The sequence below is a fragment of the Lissotriton helveticus genome, chromosome 11 (assembly GCF_964261635.1).
Source record: "Lissotriton helveticus chromosome 11, aLisHel1.1, whole genome shotgun sequence".
Taxonomy (NCBI): domain Eukaryota; kingdom Metazoa; phylum Chordata; class Amphibia; order Caudata; family Salamandridae; genus Lissotriton; species Lissotriton helveticus.
Genome location: NC_136072.1, coordinates 173,319,369 through 173,340,060, shown reverse-complemented (window position 1 = coordinate 173,340,060; position 20,692 = coordinate 173,319,369). Strand labels below are relative to the sequence as shown.

Genomic DNA, 20,692 nt, shown 5'->3' with positions numbered 1-20,692 from the left:
CAGATTGTTAACAAAAAAGATTCTGAAATACTTACCTTAAGAGGAGTACACTGATTTGAGTGTTTTATGATTTGTATTATTTTGTATTTCAGGAAAGCCTTTATTACTAAGGAGATAATGAAATTCCGTGCAAAGCATACAAAAGTCTCAATGTGCAATTTCCGGGTCTTTTATAACAAGCATATGCTCGATATGGATGATCTGGCAACCCTTGATGGTCAAAATTGGCTAAATGATCAGGTACACAGAAGAGATGTTACGGCAAGAGTTAATCTGTTTGTGCGTTATTTGGAATTTTGCAGTCATGGCTTTTTTTAACCTAGCATCCATTCTCCGGTTTGAGTTGTGGTCAAACATTTTTGCTCTTTGGTAGGTAAACATTCTTGAATGGTTTTTATTGTTTTATTTGTGAACTCTTATAAGACTATTCATCTGTAGCCACCCTTGCACTGTGAGAACCTGAAAGCATTGTCTTTCACACATTTTTGTCAGCTTGGAAGGCCCGGTTTCTTAGATGTGCATATTAAATTGTGACTTTCACCATACTTGTGTACCATAACCTCTGATTCTGCCTAGCCATTATTGAGTCATTGCGTCATTGTTCCTATTGTGAAGCGATCTGACACCTTCGGGTAAAGTCTGCGCTATATAAAAATGCCTAAATAAATAAATTAGGACAGTGGGTTCTGTTTATAGCCACCTCTTAAATGCCTGATTTATGAACCTTGCTGGTCCAGACAGGTCTTAAGACTGTTTACTTTTTTTCCAAAAAGTTTAATTTTTTTCACACTCAATATACAAAGAAAATGCCATCCCTCCCCCTCCCTTTCGCATGAAGACTGTAACAACTCTGCAGTTATACTAGATTTGAAAATGGCAGTGCAATGGTATTGCAGAAGGTACTATAGGCAAATTATCATTCACAACAAAGGGTATGCTCACAACTTGACAAGTGGGGGTTGCCACCCTTAAACAAGATGCAGGGTCCTCCGAGACTTGGGGCAGCCATTTAGCGGGCTTAAGCCTGACAGTCCACCAAAGGACTCCATTGCACTCAAATTTATTGTCAGTATCTGCGAGGTTTCGTATCCCTTTCCCCATGGCGATCATTGTCCACAGATTTCTCACCCATTCCTGTATAGAGGTCACAGTCTGGGTCCTCCATCATAGCGCCAGAAGCTGTGTAGCAAAACATTCTAGTCATTTTTCTCCAGTCCACCTTTATCACTTTCATATTCACCTGTTTGAGGTCCAGAATTATAGTTGTGGGATCAGTTAGCAGGGGTAGCCGATTACCCCTATGATGTGGCTGAGGGCATATTTCCAAAAAGTTGTGAGCTTGCTGCATGACCACCACACATGTAGATCATCACTCTACTGACCACGTTGCCACCATCACATCCCTTCTGATTACTTGCAGTTAACCCAGTTTTGGGGTGAATGCTTGGTCTGGCTTTCTGGCTAGGAACCAGAATGAAAAAGTACAACATTCAGCTTTGTGCCCAGAAGACCACCTCTTCCGCATCAATATCTGATTGATGAAGTAACTGCTTCATATTGTTCCTTTTCTGTTGCTATATTGCCCCTTAATCAGATTTTTGTTTTTAATTTATTTCCACTCTTCTCTAACCACTCAAAATGAGACCCAGCTCTCACACCGTTTGAGATCCATTTGAGATATTGTCCAGGTTGGTTTTGAGTACCAAATCCATTAACCTTATGCTTGAGAGCAACTCTAATCTGTTGAAAGAAGCACAATATAAACTTTGCCTGCACTGAAATTTAAGGCTTTGCCTCAGACTGATCTTCAGTGTTTTTCAGAGACTTTTAGTGTCCAGATATACAAGGCATTTGCTGCAAAACCTAAATATGTAGCTCACAGGCTTGTGCACTTTGGAGGATCTTATGTAATGCACATTCCAAAAGACTCTGCACTCCATCTCTTGTTGTGCTCCACAAATCAGGAACTTTCTGCCAGATGAGTTCCTTGCTGAAAACTAAAAACTTGTTAAACAAAATCCTGACAAATGTATACTTACGGACTGTCCTATTTTTTACTAGACCTCACCAGTCTGCTAAGCGTTAAGAAAATTTTGCTGAGGGAAATCTCACCTTCAATGTGCTGCCTTTTGGTGATGTGGTAGCTTTTTCTGGACAGTCCTTACTTGCGCTCATCTTTTCTACTCCACTCCAAATGCTGCTTACTGGTAAAGACCAATACTTTTGATGATCCCACACCAGCACATTTCAGCAAACAGGATGGCCACAATCTGTATGAATGCCCAGACCGGGTTTGCATGCTCTTTGCGATATAGGTCGGGCATCCTTCACCAACTAAGAGAAGCTGGTCACATATTGGTACATTACCACTCTGGTCAGCTTCCACAAACTGTTTGTGTCCCATTTTCAGAAATATATCTGATTTACACCAATTTTACCCTGCCATTGTATGTTAATCTTAACAGTATGCATGTGTATTAATTATATGCAGCCGTTCATGGTCCTCTTTCATGGTTGGAGTTAGTCCTCAAAGTTGCTGTATGCTGTGTAACTGGTAGAGACACATTTGTCACGTTATCTGTGCTCTTGCCTTTTTTTCACCTTGCCAGGTCATCTAATGCCTTACCGATCTCTAACTTTGATCTCATGCATTATTTCATAATATTCCATGTTTAGCAATGGCATGTCCCGTTCTATTTCATTGTTCACTAGAAGGTCTGATTTCTCAAAAATCTTTCTTTAAAAGCTCAAAAAAGTTGCCAAAATTTGAATTTATCCAGACCCTAAGATATCTTGAAATGTAAATCCTAGCCCCTTACAGTAGCAGAATTATAAATCTTCACAGCTTTTTCTGTACTGTCTTTTGTTTTACTTCAGTTGCCGCATTAGGAATTCTGATGAGATCTAGGAAGTCGGGGGAGGGGGAGGGGATTATTTCCTGACCGGCGTATTGTACACTATAAAGACTGCTCTGGAGGAGTTCATGCTTATCTACAAGAGCAAAGACTGGTTTCTATGAGCATGCCCAGCTTCTAAGATACTGTATGGCGGTCAGCCGCATAGTCCCTCTAAAGACTATCCTTTTTAGCTGCAGTGTCAAAGGTGTTTTTCATAGGTGTTCCTGGTGCTTTTGAGCTAAACACTCTCCTCCTCCTGTCTGCATTCTTTACTGCTTGTATGGGATTCCAGAGAAAAACCTACTTGCAGAAACCTGTTCTTGAATCTTTTGCCACCAGCCTGTGGTTTCAATTTTTTCCACACGGATGGTATTCTCAATATATCGACTCCATCCTGGTGATTGCTCTTCATGTTAAATTTCCTTGTTTTGTTTCCTCTAGTACCCAACAACACACTTGTTTCTTTTTAGTGTGTTTTTATTTTCATTGCTGTTCGTTACCCTAGACTTCTATCCATGGCTAGATCCTAGCAACCTCTTTCCTGCATATACCCTGCTTTTAGCCTAATATATGTGTAAGCACCTATCCTTGTATTTTTCTGCATACCATAGCACCTCTGTTTAGGTCTGTGCTCTTACCCTAGTGTGTCTGCTTGCACCCTAGGCCTTCTGCCCAGCTTAATCCTAGTTCTTCCCATGCCTATACCTACACTTAATTGTAATCTGGCACTGCTGTGGATTTGTACCCTAGCACCTCTGCCCTACTGTAATACCTAGAAGCTTCTTGTATCCCCGTACCTCAAACCCCACCTATACCCTATTACCTCTAACCATGTATATTGCTTACGGTCTCTTTCAACTTGCTTTCTTGTGCTCTTTTTCTTGTCTCCCAATTTTTTCCTGTATGAATCAAATTTTGTAACTGTTTTTGAAGAAAATATGATGCCCAATTTTGGGTTTTCTCCAAAATGTATTTTCTACAGCAGTGGAGCATCTGGATGTGTGTGCATAATGCCAATGTGGTTGGTGGACGGGAGGCCAGTAGTGATGGATGATGTTCCCCACAGGTCGATTTTGCCCAGAAAAGAGTTCTGCTGTGCCTGATTTGAAGATTAGCTTGAAGGTCTTTGGTAGGCAACTGGTTATGTTTAAAGGTGTGGTGGTATTTCTTAAGGGTAGTTCAGACTATTTTAGGTAACTGTACGTGAATCTGAAAGCTGGCGGAGGGCGAATGAATCGTTTCTGAACGCCGCCAGTGGGTATCTGGAGGCAATATGTGGGTCTCCAGAGGCTGTGTCGGGATGTTTTAAGTACCAGCTTGCACATTAACAGGAAATTCTCTAGGAGAACGCGAGTCTGTTAAGTGGTAATTTTATCCTGAGGCAGAAAGGCAAGATAGTGGCTGCGTGACTGCTGCGAGAGTCACTCCCTGACCGCTATGCACTGAAAACATCATGAAACCATGCCGAATCCTTTTTTATTTTTTATTTTAAGAGTTCCACGTTTAAAACTGTGCAAAAGCTGACCCAGAGCCTGGATGAGCTCGCAGCAGTTTTTCAAAGCGGTACAGCGACAAGCAGTGGAGGTTTTTGCCAACGGTGTACAGCGATTTTAAAAACCGGACGTACCGGTCTGCTGTGAGGGCTCTGTCTGCCGGGAATCTTCTGTGGAGAACTCTCTTGGGCAGGATGGCCCCACGGAAAATTGGGGCAAAGGAGGGAGCAACCGGCATCAATGCTCTCCCTGCTCTCAAGAAACCGACTGTTCCAAAGGGGTACCCTACTCGCACGCCTAGCCAGGAGAGGGCGGAGAGTATCGGGAGCACTCCCAGTGGCAAGCAGTGTCTCGATGAGGTGGTAGTGAGACCAAAGGTACAGACTGTGCCCGGGATGTTCTCTGGGAAAGGGGCAAGCGGCAGACAGACTAAGAACTTATTTATTTATTTAATGTTTTCTATAGCGCGAACATGACCCAGTGTAGGGTATCAGAGCGCTTTACAGTAGCGTTTCATCAAAATGAGTACATTAGTGGAAAAACCAGAACATAAGAGGACAAAACCAGTCATTACAGTTTCACACTTCAGTATAGCATATCAACATATATACAGTCAATATTTGAATGACCAAGGCACATCTAACTAACAGGATCATCTTTGTGCCAACATCGGATAGCGGAGCACTGAATGCAAGTGAGCAGTTTATAGATAAATGATCAGATTATAGACAAGCTGTCGTCCAATCAGTCCTATGGGAGAAATTTGCTCATATAGAATGATTTTGCTTCCTTTTTGGGTTTCGCCTGCCGAAGGCTGCGCTCTGCGCAGCTTTTCGGCGCAGGTGAAATCCTATGTTGACCATAAGGACTTCGGGAACGTCCCCCGGCTCTCATTGGCTAGCTCCATAAATGGAGGCTAGCCATTGGGTGCCGGATCTGTCCGTCAAGGCCGGACCAGATTCGGGGGCGTTCCCGAGATTTTTTCCCTGGGCGGAGTTACGTTTTTTCCCGTTCCCTCCCCTTTCACTAAAAGTGATTTCAGATGCGCTGTCCATTCCCGCCCCCTCCGTGTGCCTTTCCGCCCCCCCCTCACTGTCCTGTGCACGTTTCCCGCCGTCCGTGTCCTCTCCCGCCCCCTCCCACCGTCCGTGTCCTCTCCCGCCCCCTCCCGCCGTCCGTGTCCTCTCCCGCCCCCTCCCGCTGTCCGTGTCCTCTCCCGCCCCCTCCCGCCCCCCCGTGCCCCCTCCCGCCGTCCGTGTCCTCTCCCGCCCCCTGTGAAAAACCAGGCAGGTGTGTGTGGACTGGCGCGGCTGGCTGCTGTGAGGCCGAATAAGGGAAGTGATTCATAACAGCCTGGGGTCGAGAAGAGATGCCACATAATACCTTTGGGGGGCGTGGGTGCCTGCTTCAAGAATGCTTGGAAGGGCTCAGGTGCCGCGGCGTCAGGCAAGTCAGCAGAGTCCTGTGGGGCGGGGGTTAGGGTGAAGCACCGTTGGCATGGTGCGTGGGAGAGAAGGAAGGAAAACCTTGAGTAGTAACCCTTACCTATGAGAAATGGGGTCGGTTCAGGCCGTGTCCGGGCGGAGCATCGGCGGCGGGAAGGAACTGTGCAGTCGTAGCTACGGGAAAAAATCGGGGTAATGCGTGCCGGTATGGCGAGGGGTCAGAGAATGAAGAGGCTTGTCACGGTGAAGGCTTACTACCTTGGTTACAGCTGTTCGTCAGCGGGCCGAAAGGAAAGGAGCTGGGATATCCCTTCCGGGTGGGTGACGTCGCGGGGATGCCGCGCACTGATAGGAAGGCGGTATGTGACGAAGTTGATGCGGGGACGGAGGGGAGGACCTGGAAGGAACAACAGGCCGGCGAGAGAGGGAGAAGATGGAGTTCGTGTCCTCTCCCGCCCCCCTCCCGCCGTTCGTGTCCTCTCCCGCCCCCCTCCCGCCGTTCGTGTCCTCTCCCGCCCTCCGTGTCCGTTCCCACCGCGCCCCCCCCCCCAGAGGAGGAAGCCTCCCCGACCCCACCACTCCCGCTGTCCGTTCCCGCCGCCCCCCCCCCCCCCCAAAGGAGGAAGCCTCCCCGACCCCACCACTCCCGCTGTCCGTTCCCGCCACCCCCCCCCCCAAGGAGGAAGCCTCCCCGACCCCACCACTCCCGCTGTCCGTTCCCGCCGCCCCCCCCCCCAAAGGAGGAAGCCTCCCCGACCCCACCACTCCCGCTGTCCGTTCCCGCCGCCCCCCTCCCCAAAGGAGGAAGCCTCCCCGACCCCACCACTCCCGCTGTCCGTTCCCGCCGCCCCCCCCCAAAGGAGGAAGCCTCCCCGACCCCACCACTCCCGCTGTCCGTTCCCGCCGCCCCCCCCCCCCCCCAAAGGAGGAAGCCTCCCCGACCCCACCACTCCCGCTGTCCGTTCCCGCCGCCCCCCCCAAAGGAGGAAGCCTTCCCGACCCCACCACTCCCGCTGTCCGTTCCCGCCGCCCCCCCTCCCAAAGGAGGAAGCCTCCCCGACCCCACCACTCCCGCTGTCCGTTCCCGCCGCCCCTTCCCCCCCCCCCCCCCCCCCCCCAAAGGAGGAAGCCTCCCCGACCCCACCACTCCCGCTGTCCGTTCCCGCCGGTGGGAGGGGGAGGGGCAGAGATGCGGGCAGAGAGGGCAGCGCTGGGAGCAGCGAGAGATGCCCAGAGCCTGCCAGTTTGCACCGAGGGTCCAAAGCGCCCTGAAGCCGCCCCTCTCTGAGGATTGCACTGATGGGCACGAGCATGGCGCACGGTATGGGACAGGAGGAGGCCTCTCGGCTGGGACAGCAAGGGGAGCCCGCATCTCCCGCACACAGGTACGCCTATGATTAATAACTTTTACATCACTTGTACAGCGCTTTTCTGCCTCATGATGCGAGTGCACGCGTGCTCCTGGGCGACGATTGTTTCTGTGCACGAGGGACGATGCAAAGGCCAGTATCCTAATTTAATTCACGCCCTCTGTATTATCTGAAGGAAGTCCTCCCATTATAGGAAATTCTGTTCTCCATGACTATAGGAGTGCCTTCCCAGTGTGTTCTTGTAGTCTGAGTGCCTGCCATTTAGTGCAGTGTTATACTTCTACTTGCATTGTGCACTTTTTGTGACATGCACACGTCACTTTTCCTCGTGTAATGTATCCTTTGCTACCTCTTGTATTGTGTTTGCCTCTGATACATGCACAATTGCCACCGTTGCCTCATGTAACGTCTTTTTTTTGAGTATCTACCTTTTATTGCAGTTTTATACCTCTACTTGTACTTTGTACGCTTTGGTAACATGCACACAGGTCACATTTTTTCCACGTGTAACGTATCGTTTGTCACCTCTTGTATTTTGTTTGCTCTTGATACACGCACAATTGTCTCTATTGCCTCATGTAACGTAACGTAACGTTTGCCGCAGTGTGAACACATTACTTTTTGTGGTCCAGCCCACGTAGTTTAACTTGTCTGATTGCAAAAGGCCTACTGTGTGCCTACAACCTGTCCATTGCTTACCATTGGTTGTGTTTTTTGTCAATCTCATTTATTTGCTTCTTATTCGATGACTTTTTTTTGTCTCGGATTGTACTCCGTGAGAGTGCATAGGTTTATCGGCTCTTTTCTTCTGTCCCCAGTGTGATCCCCATAAAATTTCCACCCCCCCCCCCCTATGTTCAATGTTTCTCAGAGCTGTTGGCAATGTAAATACAAGTGCCATTTATTTATAAGTAAAAAAAAAAAAGGAATTTCATGAGCAATGCCAATAGCTCTAACTTTTCCAAAGGCGAAACCATTGCATTGTAAATGCTTGTTGAAGGTTGCGATGGATGTGATTCTTCTAATGTTTGGTGGGAGTGCATTCCAAATTCTTGGTGCTGCTCTTGAGAATGCTCAGTCATAAGTCTTTTTCTTCCGGAAGCGAGCCGGTTTTAGAAGTAAGTCTGTTTTGCTCCTAGAGGGTCGGGTAATTAAACCCTCAGTGCGGGAAGGAGATCTAGATACAGCAAAGGATTTACCTATGACACCGCCTGAGAATACAATACCCGAAGCCTCTAGTGCCCCCAATGCTCACAATACCCAGTCGTGGGGATGCTCATAATACCAGGCTCAATGAAGGTGGGGAGCAGGAGGGGACAGCACTTCGTGATATAGCTCAGAGGGACAATACTGATCTGGTTGCATTGGCAGAGCCCAACCATAAGAGTACCAACCTAACCATTACAGCCACGGTTGAAGATAAAATCCCAGGTATACCTGACGGGGAAAACCTTTTCTCTTTAACTGATGAATCGGATAACATTAATGGTAGTGATCCTGATAACACCAAACTTGATGCTTCTGGGGATGATAGTGACAGCCCCCCCACAACAACAGATACTCTGAGGAGGGTAGTTAATCGCACCAAGAGAAAGAGCTTTAATGGTTAGAGAGAAGTTGCCATTCCGATACAAACCAGCATGAGCATCTTCAATGGGAGTATTCCGCCACCTTGCTTGAGGCAGGAGGTGAGAAAGAATGCACAAATGGGTCTCTGGTCAAGGAGACACAAGCTACTGGAAACAAGACAGATCTTGCCTCCTCTATTGGATTAATCTATGCCACACTTCAATCCAAGCAGGTAGAGGCCCGTCAGGAGCATAAAAGAGCACAGCTTGCGAATAAGGAAATCCAGGGAGCGATCCATAAGACAACGAAAGTTTGGACAGAAATTGACGAACGAACCGCAGCCTTGGAGGAACGCGTGGTGGGTCTAGAGGCCGGTCTAGAGAGTTCTGAGCAGAAAACCTCTGCAAATGATGAGAAAAGGAGGCGCAAACACGTATTACTGAGACTTTGGTTCCGGATATTGGCTTAGTTAACGACCCAGGAGCTATACTTTCGGTATTTAAAAAGTTTTATCAAAAACTATATACTAAAGATATAGAAAATAACTGTGGGATACAAGAAGAGATTGATAGATATCTCAAAGAGAGTAAGCTTGAACAACTTACCCCCAGGACAAGAATGTGTCAGAAGCTCCAATTAGACTGGAGGAAATACAGATAGCTATAGAATCTCTCCCCCCATGGTAAAGCGGTTGGAACTGATTTTTTACCAGGTGAATTCTATAAGACCGTTTGGACTCAATTAATCCCCCTAATGTTCGAGATTTTTAATATAGTGCAAGGTGGTGAAGTACCTCAAGATTCCTGGAAGACTGCAAGGATTGTAGTATTCTTGAAAAAAGGCAAATTGGCAACTGGCCCTGGGCCATACAGACCTATTACTTTGATCAATAGTGACATGAAAATCTACTCTCAAATTTTTGAAAGTAGATTGGCATCGGTTATTAAAAAACTGGTTTCTTCATATCAACATGGCTTTGTCCCTGGTCTGGAAACTATTGATCATATCCGTAGGATAATTGCCCTTTTGGACTACACAAAGGTTACAGGAGACCCTATGGCGTTAATTCTGCTGGATGCAGAAAATGCATTCGATAGGGTCTCCTGGCCTTTTTTTATGGGCTGCCATGGCCAAAAATGGTTTAGGAGAAGGATTCATAAAAGCTATTCAAAGTATGTATAAAGATCCAACTGCTAGGATAGGTATGATGGGGGCTTTGTCGGGGTCTATCACGGGGCACGAGACAAGGGTGCCCGTGCTCCCCTTTACTATTTGCTATCTATATTGACCCTTCAGGAAAATTTCGGAAGACCAAAGAATTCGACTGGTATGCGCTAGAGGGGGGGGGGGGGTAAAAATTCTGGCGTATGTTGATGACTTAGCCGTCATTACACCTGCTCCCTGCACTGCCCTGGCTGAACTAAATAGCCTAACCATCCAATTTGGTGAACTCTCCGGTTATCATCTCAACGAAGCTCGTGTAAAAGTGGTAAGACTATTGTCATCCTGGACACCGTTGTTAAATTTTGTACATCAGAAGACCAACTGGTTTTGCAGACCTTCAAGCATATGCAAATATCACTTGGCTGCAGACAGATACGTCAAGGAAACCATAAACATTTTCCGAGGTCTGTTTGTGTTGGGATGAAGCATGCAAACTACCTCACTGGTTAGGTAATCAAGAGAGTTAAAATAGATCTTTCGGTAGGCGGCTGCGGTGAGGTGGTTTAGATACCATAACCTCTTGCTTAACATAAGATTTTCGCTTTCCAGTACTATTGCTTTGTCATGATTTTTATTCTGAGTGCCAGTCTTTTTCCTCTGAACCGCTGACTAATTTCTTTGATGTAATTCCGATACAGTGACATAAATCCCCTGCCCCCTCCCTCCCCCCAAATGAACCAAGTTAGACGGTGACCTCTCAGTTAACAAGTTGGGAGAGGCTATGACTCCACCTAGGTCTAATAGTCACCCCGCTGAATAGTTTAAACTAGTGGTTCTTAATTGGACAGCCCACTTATTACTGGAACCTGGGGACCCCCACTGAATCATTGGGAGGCGCGGAACCAGGCTAAGTATTTTCAATGATTTGAACCCCAAAACAGTACACAAAACAATACAGAAATAGGCATTCATCAAACAAATGCATAAATGATTAAATGTTTTATTTAATTCGCAAGCAAATAAAAAAAAGCAATATCTGAATTTTAATGGAAAGGGTGGAGCATTTCTAAATTCAATTGAGGCTGTTCGTTGTCCATAGTATATTCTGTTTGAAGCATTTGCACGGCTCTCACAAATCAATCTGAGGATACTTAATTTTTTTGCCTCCTATTTCAAATTCATTTACATTTACCTTACAAAAAAATTGTTTCTTTTTAAAATTCATTTATATTATTAATCTGTTAATGTTCTAAGCAGTCGCGGGCCCCCAGCGTTCCCTAGAAGACAGTCCAAGGACCTCTGCTTTATGCAGTTCATTTCACAACTGACTCCCACTTAAACACAAATTAATTTTTAGATTCCTTACGAATGGGATTCTCCCACAATACCTTTTAGAGACGACATAATACTTTTGAATCTAAGGAAGCCTGCTGATCAGTGATCCTATTTGAGACCTGTATTGAAATAAAGTTGTTTCGCTTGAGGGGTGTCCTTCATTCTCTATGCATAAAGGCCAGAGTAATTTCATGCTGGACAGCCAAATGTCCTAACATAAGACGTCTCCATAGTGTGGTGACTCTTACTCACTGATGAGGAGGTCCATTTGCATTTCTTCAAGTTGATTTCGAAAGGCATTCAACTCGGTTGTTTGGAGCTACCTGTTGGTATTCTTGTAAAGACTGGCTTCAGAGTACATTTCCTTTTGTATGAATCAGCTTTGTATTTGGCTCTCTAACACCAGGCCTTTCACCCTAGAGATTGAATCAATGGCTTAATGCCCAATGAGATCATAGGGTTCAAATGGGTTGCCAGGTTGGAGGACTGGATTTTCATTAATGCAAACAACCTTCTAGTTTTCCATAGTCACCCCATGCACTCGGGGCCCCCACACAATGAGGCCATTAGATTTATTTGTACTACACTCCAGATTTATTGTAAATTGGTCCAAATAGGTAGTTTACCCAGTACAGCTGTCGGAGGCAAATATACACTGGGCTCTAGTATTACTACTGGGAAAACAGGGCTTGAGTTCTCTCTGGTTCTTCTTAGCCGAAATTCTCCCCATGCATGGAGGGGCAAAATGGTCCTGTGGTAAACTGTCTTAAATGCAGATCGGTACCATGTTCCATTATCCAGCTTAAGATGCACAATCCTTCTTAAAATTGTTTTGCTCCATACATTTCTGTATGCGCTACAAATGTATCCTGTGTGTGCTCAGCACCCTTTTCGCTGAAATAGTGGCATTTCTTTGAAGTTTCTTATGGGGAGACAGTCCTCCTAAGGTTTATGTGATTAAAAGTTATGAACTGGCCTAGATGTCTAGCTGCATAAAATGAATATTCAAATGTAGTACAGTGACTCGCATCTCCTTGATAATGACTTGACTCCCAATCGGACCTGACCTACAAGAAGGAAGACCCTTGGGCGAAATGTTTCCATTACTAAACATGCATGCGGGAAGCTCCTTTGCATACCCCACCATCTGCAATCTGAACTTCTAGTTTGATGGGACTCTCACAATACTAATTACTCAGACCTTAAACTGACTGGGTCTGGACACATTTTGCACAAATGGCTACTGGCACTTTTCCAGATGGGATAATAACGGCACCTAGAGGGGCAAGGATATAAAATCCAGATGCGGGTCCTCACAAAACTACAACAGGTTTTGGTCTCCGCACATCCCAATTCTTTAGATAGCTGCATTTAAAACATGCTATTTCACCATACTTGCAAGTAATATATATTTCTGCAATTAACCCAAACACAACACATCAAACTTACCATGCATGCATAACGACGACTACAGAAGTTACGCATTCTCATTCACCACTGTGGCATTTACTTTTACAAGCAAACCACAACCACCACCTATATTGCTTTGCATTATTTCACATATACATGCATATATATTTATATATCCAGTTAAACTCCCAACTGCATTGTAGCACGAACCGAGAAACTGACACTTCTCTGGTTTAAAGTTGCAGGTAATTTATTTTAACTTATTTTCAAGTGAACTGCATGTGCTGACAGATAAGATGCGTTTCGGCGAACTCAGTCGCCTTGATCACTCAATATATATATTTATATATGTGGATATATACGTAAATACAAAACATAATCCATACTACTCCTGAACACTGCACACCCTATACTATTCCTACTAACCCCTCAACACTATTCTTCCCTAAACAAATATAACCTTTTACTACCCCTCTGCATTATCCATCCCTGAACTTTAAAATTTCTTGCTACCTTTAAAGCTATCCATGCCTGAACCATAAAATCTCATAACTAAACACAGTCCATCCTTGAAACCTAAAAAACAGCCCTCTCCCTATATAAGCTACCCATCACAGATTCTTACAAACTACCTGCTACTCCTACACAACTGCAAACGTTGGACCCTTAAATGCGCTATAATTGTAAACATTGTAACGTGTTGAAGTTGGACGCGTAAATCTACCACACTGGGGCTGAGAGCCACACGAAGCGGGTCCACAGGACTCCACCTACCAAGCTCCCTCGCTCTATTCCACTGCCTAGTCACTCCTGCAGTGCCCGGAGGCGCATTTAATCAACGGCGGACTCCCGCAGCGCAGTACCTCTCAATCTGCCACACCGGGGCTGAGAGCCACACGAAGCGGGTCCACAGGACGCCACCTACTAGGCTCCCTCGCTCCATTCCACCGCCTCCTCACTCCTGCAGCACCCGGAGGCGCATTTTATTAACGGCGGACTCCTGCAGTGCTGGGCCACCCCTTGGCCACCCCCTTTCAAGCTCTAAATGGCATCCTGAACCCAGCGAGAACACTGGGTGAGTGTTGACTTATTTATCCCCTGAAAAGTCCACAGGCAAGTTTAGTAGTTAATATCGCTTAAAATTCATCTGAGTCGCCATAATGGGAAAGCGCACCGTGCTACCACCTGCACGCCCGATTACTGATCGCATTAACAGCATGCTCGAAATGGTGGTTAACATTGTTTCGAGTGAAATCGAACTTATGGAGCGCCGTTTGACACTAAGCACTGAGGGGCGAGCGTATATCGCCGAATTCAGAGGTACATCAACTAATCATGCACAAGATGTGCCCCGTCACATCCCTATGGAATTGGCACTTATAAATCTCCAATTGCAAGCGGGAGCACAAGTGAGCCCGAGATAGTTGAGTTACAACCAGATATAGACATTGCTACACCTGCAGGAATCCCAGCTGCCAAACGAAAGCGGAAGAGCAGGAAGCCCATTTGTACTAAAAGGAAACAGCCCACTCGTACTGGTCTTCTCGAACCGGTTTGACCGCTTGGATACAGCCATCCTCAAGTATTGGCATTTCTCAACAGACCTAATGGTGCAGACCAGAACCCATTGCCTTGCAAATTGAGTAGTACTGCGTCTGCCACTCCCAGCAGAAGTCTCCCATTAGCAAATCCGGATGTCCTGAGTTTGCCACCTGCTACCTGCCCTTATGTGCTGGTGTTAGCAGGTGTAACGACCCTAAAGAGGGATCGAGGGGACGAGTCATGGGACCAATTTTGCAATAAATGCATGGACTGGCTATCGAGGAATACAAGGTTCCACCCACTAGACATGAATAACATTATCATGGTACGCAGAGTTGAGTGGGTTGGTGCGTCTACAAAGAACATTGAAGGGGACTGTATTGTAATCAGTTTTCGAAGGCCATCTATGGTAAGACACCTATTAAGAACGTGCGAGTCCACAACAACTAATAGCACCAATATATGTCTACTACCACTTGGCTATTTTTATAAAGCAAATTACAGTCCCTGCACTAAGGAGGTCCCCCTACCCACCACGCTTAACAGGTTATTTGGCTCTGTCTGGGTTTGACACCTAGGATTGATTAACGTCATTCCTGGAACGCTCTGACCCCCGATGCTGGACCGCCATCTCCTCCCCCAGCAATTAAGCCCACTAGCCTACACATACCAATAGAGGTCCCAGCCAGTCCAGATCTCCGTATTCTACGCTGGAATGTTGTGGGGCTGCATTCCAAGCTGCACCAACCTGACTGGTTAACTCATAAGTGAGCAGGATATCCTCTTGTTTCAAGAAACTTGGACTACCCAGGATCTATTTATTGATAGGTTTGAATGCCACAACATCTTAGCAACAACCCCTAAGCATGGTCGACCATCGCTTTTTTTTTTCTTAATTCATTTTTACAATAATGATTTTCATTCCATACCAAATAGGAATTTCATAAATGTATTCTATTTTATTACGTCTATCCTAAAATCAAAAGACTGTTTTAAGACAACTGCAATCTGCCTAGGATGCGATTTTAATGCTAAATTACTCCAACTTTGGCTAAGTTTTCAGCCATGTAGTAGAGGACAAAACTGTCACGTGGTAAGGAATTAGTGGAGCATTTGAATAATCACAACCTAATTAATGTCATGGAGATCGCTGCCATAAAACGTCCTCCTGGAGCCGACATTGAGTGAGGGGCTGTGCATCCACAATTGATTACGTTTTCATCTCTCCTGTCTTATAGGTTTGTCTGTTGAACGCAGAAATTATTGCCACAACTTTTGGGGACCATAACCCAATCCAAATAGAGCTAAGATTATCCCCTGGCCCAATACAGAATGTGGTGGCAGGAATTTATCACCTTCCATGGATAATGTAAGATTGGTATGGCGGGGCGTTCATAACAATGACTTATTCTGCTCAATGGTCAGGGACAACTTGAGCCTCATTAACTCTTGACTGCTGGCGCAGAACCCATACCCTGAGGTAATTCATGCTTTTTGTAAACTTTGTGGAGCAATTAAATCCTTGCTGTCAAAACCCACCACCATAGTTCAATGCAAACCTAGATGGTTTAATCATTAATGTTCAGAGGCTAATAGGCAGTTACGTGAGGCCCTGTCCCATAGCCCGAGGTGTAATTCACTGGTTAAGTTGTCACAGTATAAGTCGGCTACCGCTAAAAGGAAGGAAGAACTATTAAATGAGCACTGGGACGTGCTTGTTAATGCTGCTGGCTTAAACGGGAACACATTTTGAACTACTGTTGGCCGACAACCATCTCAAACTAAATGCTCTGAAAACTGAGTTCCTTCTGATAGCAACCCCTGTGAAATCTACCACCATCCAACTTTGGCTCAACAACTTAACTGCACTCAATGTCCGGCCCACCATCGTGGACTCCGCGAAATCCTTAGGTGTCACACTGGACGCAAAGCTCAACATGCAACAGCACATTAGCAGAGCAACGAAAGGAGCTAATTTCCAAATCAACACATTGAGAAAGTTGAAACCCTTCCTCCCACCCAAAGACTTCCAAAATGCAGTTCAAGCCCTAGTCATCCCCCGCATTGACTATGGAATTGTGACCCTCAGTGGTCTCCCGTTAGCAACAACTGCACCCCTAAGAGCTTCCTTGAACGCTGCCGCGAGACTCATCACGGGCTCAAGAAAACACTCTCATATAACTCCTGACTTGAAATCTCTGAAATGGCTGCCCTTTGAAGCCAGAATACAACTGAAAATCGCTTTGATGACACACGCGGCTGTACACCACAATGCACCTAACTACCTCACTCAAAAGCTAACTATATCAGGAGGGTCGAGAGCCAATAGAAGTTCAAAAAACTTACTCTTGAAACCTCGCAGATTCCGGAAGGAAAAAACATACAAACGCTCCTTCTCAGGAATGGCGCCGAGGATCTGGAACGCACTCCCTCCCGAAACCAGGCTTATCTCCTCCACGGCCTTCTTTAAGAAAGAGGTGAAAGCCATCCTCATGGCTAAGTTCACCTGAACTTTAATGTCTGTTCCTCATTGACTTTCATGCCGCTTGGGTATTACTGGTTTCATGATTGTCTAATGTCAAATAATGTCATATTTTGCATGACCTAGATTTGTTTATTCTTCTTGTTTGCCACAAGTACATGATGGTCAGTCGATCCTTCTATGCTACTCACTAAATATCTATTAGACTATTCATGTTAGCCTACTGTATATCGAGGCCCCTTCCCCTTGCTCCCTGTAACTTTTAGATACTTATAGTATAAGTTCTCCTGATTTTTATCGTAATTGTATGTAAGACTCGGTATCGTCTTTTATTTTTCGCTTATCTGATTGTTTATTGACATTCTATTAGAACATGACTGCTATCCGATTATGCTACTGAAGTTTATATTGCACCCAATATTATGTCGCGTCACCCTCATGCTATCGTCACCCCCTGTTTCTGTGAAGCGCTCTGATATCTGTAAAGATCTTGTTCGCGCTATATAAAACTCTGAATGAATAAATAAATAAATAAATCTAAGAACAATGGGACAGCCATTCACTCACATAAGCTGCACCATGCAGGGCTCGACAAATCCACTCGCCCACTCGCATTTGCGAGGGAGAATGGACGAGGACGAGCTATTTTTAGGTCCTACTCGCCCTTTCCGGCGAGTAGGAAGACAAACTAACATTTGTCTGTTATCTTTGAAAACGGAGCAAAAGTGACAAGATAACGAGATTTAAAGGCATTTTTATTGCTCACAAAGGGACTGAGAAATAAACATGCCTTTAAATCTTGTTAACTTGTCACTTTTGCTCCGTTTTCAGAGACGGAGGTAAAGTACGTTGCAGTTGGGTCGAGGTGATTTTCCAAGGTACTAGACCTGCAGGAATAGTACCAATTTTCAGATTTTTCAAGCCCTGCCATAACAGGTGCAACCTGGGAAATGAATTTTTCTACAATCTACCTAGCGCCTGCACTAGATCGCAACCTCCATAAGCATAGGACCCCATCTAGGGTCCCAATTTCGATATCCAAGGTTGAGGAGGCCATCCGTCAGAGTGTGGGCAACAAAGCCCCAGGTCCGGCTGGGTTACCCATCGACCTCATCAAACATAAACCTGATTTCTGGACCCCACTATTGTTCAATGTTTTTAATAATTTAACGCTCCATTGCCAAAGTCATGATCCACTGGCATCATTGTCCCAATTTTTTAAAAAAGGGCGAACGCTCGCAACCGAGCTGCTACAGGCCGATTTTCCTAATAGATAACACCCTCAACATTTTAGGTAGAGTTTTATACAATCAAATCTTAACCTGGGCTGAGGATAATTACATAGTGTAAACAGTATAGTGGAGTAAAATGTGCAAATATAAAGAAAATCAAAATAAGATAGACAAATAAGCAGTGTCTCATTGTACATTAGTCCATAAAAAGATTAAAAAAGCAGATGACGCTTATAACATACTACTTTAAAGTGCCAGTGACTATTAGCTTGGATATAAAACAATGAGTTAACATAATATTATTTTAGCCCAATAAGACTTGTGGACCCAAATTGCAAACATTAACTTGGGACAATAATTTTACTGCAATTCCGAAATAAATAAAAAAATATTTAAACAGAATTAAAACAAGGTTTAAAATAAATGCTGAAATATACCGAAGTGCTCTTCTCTAATAGAATGGAGTATTAATTCTAGCTACAGAGTTAAATAGTAAATAATAATCATTGCAACGAATACTTTTTTTTAAAACATATTTTTATTGGCATTTATAGTTTACAATGATAAATAGCGAAACGGATATATTTTGTTGGATTGCATACTTCATCTCTTACATCATAGTAGAACGCTATCTATATACGAGTCTGGTCGATAGCCCCAAATGCCACTGTTGACAAAATGTCTATGTAAATGCCTTACAGAACAAGGGAATAGAAACTGGGGGAAGGTTCATGGAATTTCTGGGTACAGATATCAGGTGTGGCATCAGGGTGTTATGAGTCTCACAAATCGATGCAAATGTGTACTGTTGGAGATGTGGGGATGATTACAGTCGGTCTGGCTCCAACATCTGCCCGTCCAGTGTGATGTGTGGTGCGACTGACAGTTAGCATTATGATTGTGCCACCGGGGAGGATCCGTTGTGTGCAGTTGTGGTTTGAGCTAGTGGTTGTGGGTTTGTTTCCGGAAAATACCTAGCACGCTGGCTTCCCAGGTGTTCAGGTATGTGAGCCCTGTGAGGTCTCTCAGGGAGTCTTGAATATTTTGCCGATCGGATTGTGGGGCAACTCCAGAACATATGATGAAAATCTGCTTCCTGCGATTGGCATCTAGGGCAGAGGAACTGTCTGGATAAAATATTTTAAGGTGTGCCGATACCCTCTATGGAGTACGTAAAATTGTATATTTTTAAAGCGTGCGTTTCTGGACACCTTCTTGGGGTATTCCAGAGCCCTTTCCCCATTCTTTCTCATGTAGTGGACTTCCAATTTCTTCCTCCCAAGTGGTACGCAAGGTCACCAAGGGTTTGTTCGTGAGTTCTTGAATGGCTTTATAGAGCCATGTGGTTGTGTCGCCCCACTCCCATGTATAAGACCGTATGAATGACCGGATGTGTGTTTGGTTCTCCTGTCGAGAGATCATGATACAGACGGTAACTCTCAAGGAGTTGACGGTGCAGTAGGAACTGGCCTGGGCGGAGACCATAATCGTCCATAAGGCGTTGGAATGGTTTGATCTGTCCGTCCTCGAATAGGGACTCTGTAATGCCACAGTCTGTCCACGTGGTTAGTATGTTAGTCGTGTAATAGTTTTTGTGTTTGGGCCACCCGACCAGCGGGAACAGAGGGGAGTAGGGGGACATCCCCAGTGACATGAGGTGTACTCTTTGCATGCATTTGCGTGCCACTGCTACTTTTAGGGGGTACTTACGTCTTGGCTTAGTGCCAGGTAGCAGTAGGCGGTGGAGTTACAAAACGGGCACTCGATCAGTCATGGTGTGCGTCTCGTCTGTGTGCCTGCCTGCTGTCCAGTAGGATAACCACTGTAGTTGTGCCGCTAGGAAATAGGATTCAAATGATGGAGCACCTAGTCCTTCCTGCGTGGTGGGTAATTGCAGTTTCTTCAGTGCTATTCTATGTCTGTTAGATCCCCAGATTAGTGCACTGAGAAGCAAGTCCAAGTCACGAAAGAAGGTTCTGGGTGGGATTACTGGTAAGTTCGTAAAATGGTATAACAACCGCGGAACCATTATCATTTTAGCTAAAGCCACCCAGCCGGTCGGGGCCAGTGGAAGGCTTCTCCAGAATCCGATTGCCGATCTGATGCCAGCTAGTGCCTTACGGTGATTGCCCTCGAATATGTCGGTCGGGGAATGGTAAAGACGGATCCCGAGGTAGCAGGGTGCTTCCGCACTCCAGGCTAACTTCTGGTTGCCTAACCATATGTCTGGGGGGGGGAGGGGGAGAGGTTCGGATGCAATGGGTACACTGTGGATTTGTCCCAGTTCACCTTTAGTCTGGAGGCTTCTGGGAATTCTGTGAGTGTTACCCAGATGGGTGTTACCCAGATGGGTGTTAGATCTTCGGTGAAGTCTCGTGTATATATAGTTCTGTAGTAGGGTATCTCTGTCTATAGTCATAATCTAGTGAATAGTCCCGCACATGTGCGTGGACCCCGGACCAATCAAAAATAATCTCTTAAGCTGTCTTCATTGCAGTCCTGCATAGACACTTAAGAGAAAATTAAAGACAATAATGCAGCCTGTACCTACAAGGCTACACTGTCCGGTACTTCAACTAGAAATGCCAAGGATATTACTAACCCATTTAACAAAATCTGTAAAGTTTTCCCCCTTAGGGAAACTTTCCTCCCCTCACCAAGTCCTTGGAATGATAGAGAGGAAGGGATGGACAGACAAGCCTCCATAGGCTGCCATTATGTGTCTGAAAAAGGGATACCGTGCCTTTAAGGGA

At 45.3% G+C, this 20,692-nt stretch overlaps 1 protein-coding gene across 4 annotated transcripts in view; it reads left to right on the top strand.

The window, feature by feature from the left end:
* SENP5 (SUMO specific peptidase 5) overlaps positions 1-20,692 on the top strand; it is a 204,141-nt gene that overhangs the window by 76,032 nt on the left and 107,417 nt on the right. For all 4 annotated transcript variants that reach the window (XM_078666517.1, XM_078666515.1, XM_078666514.1 and 1 more), the window contains exon 4: positions 93-240. In XM_078666517.1, the coding sequence (XP_078522643.1) occupies positions 93-240 (148 nt within the window). The remainder of the gene's footprint in view (positions 1-92; positions 241-20,692) is intronic.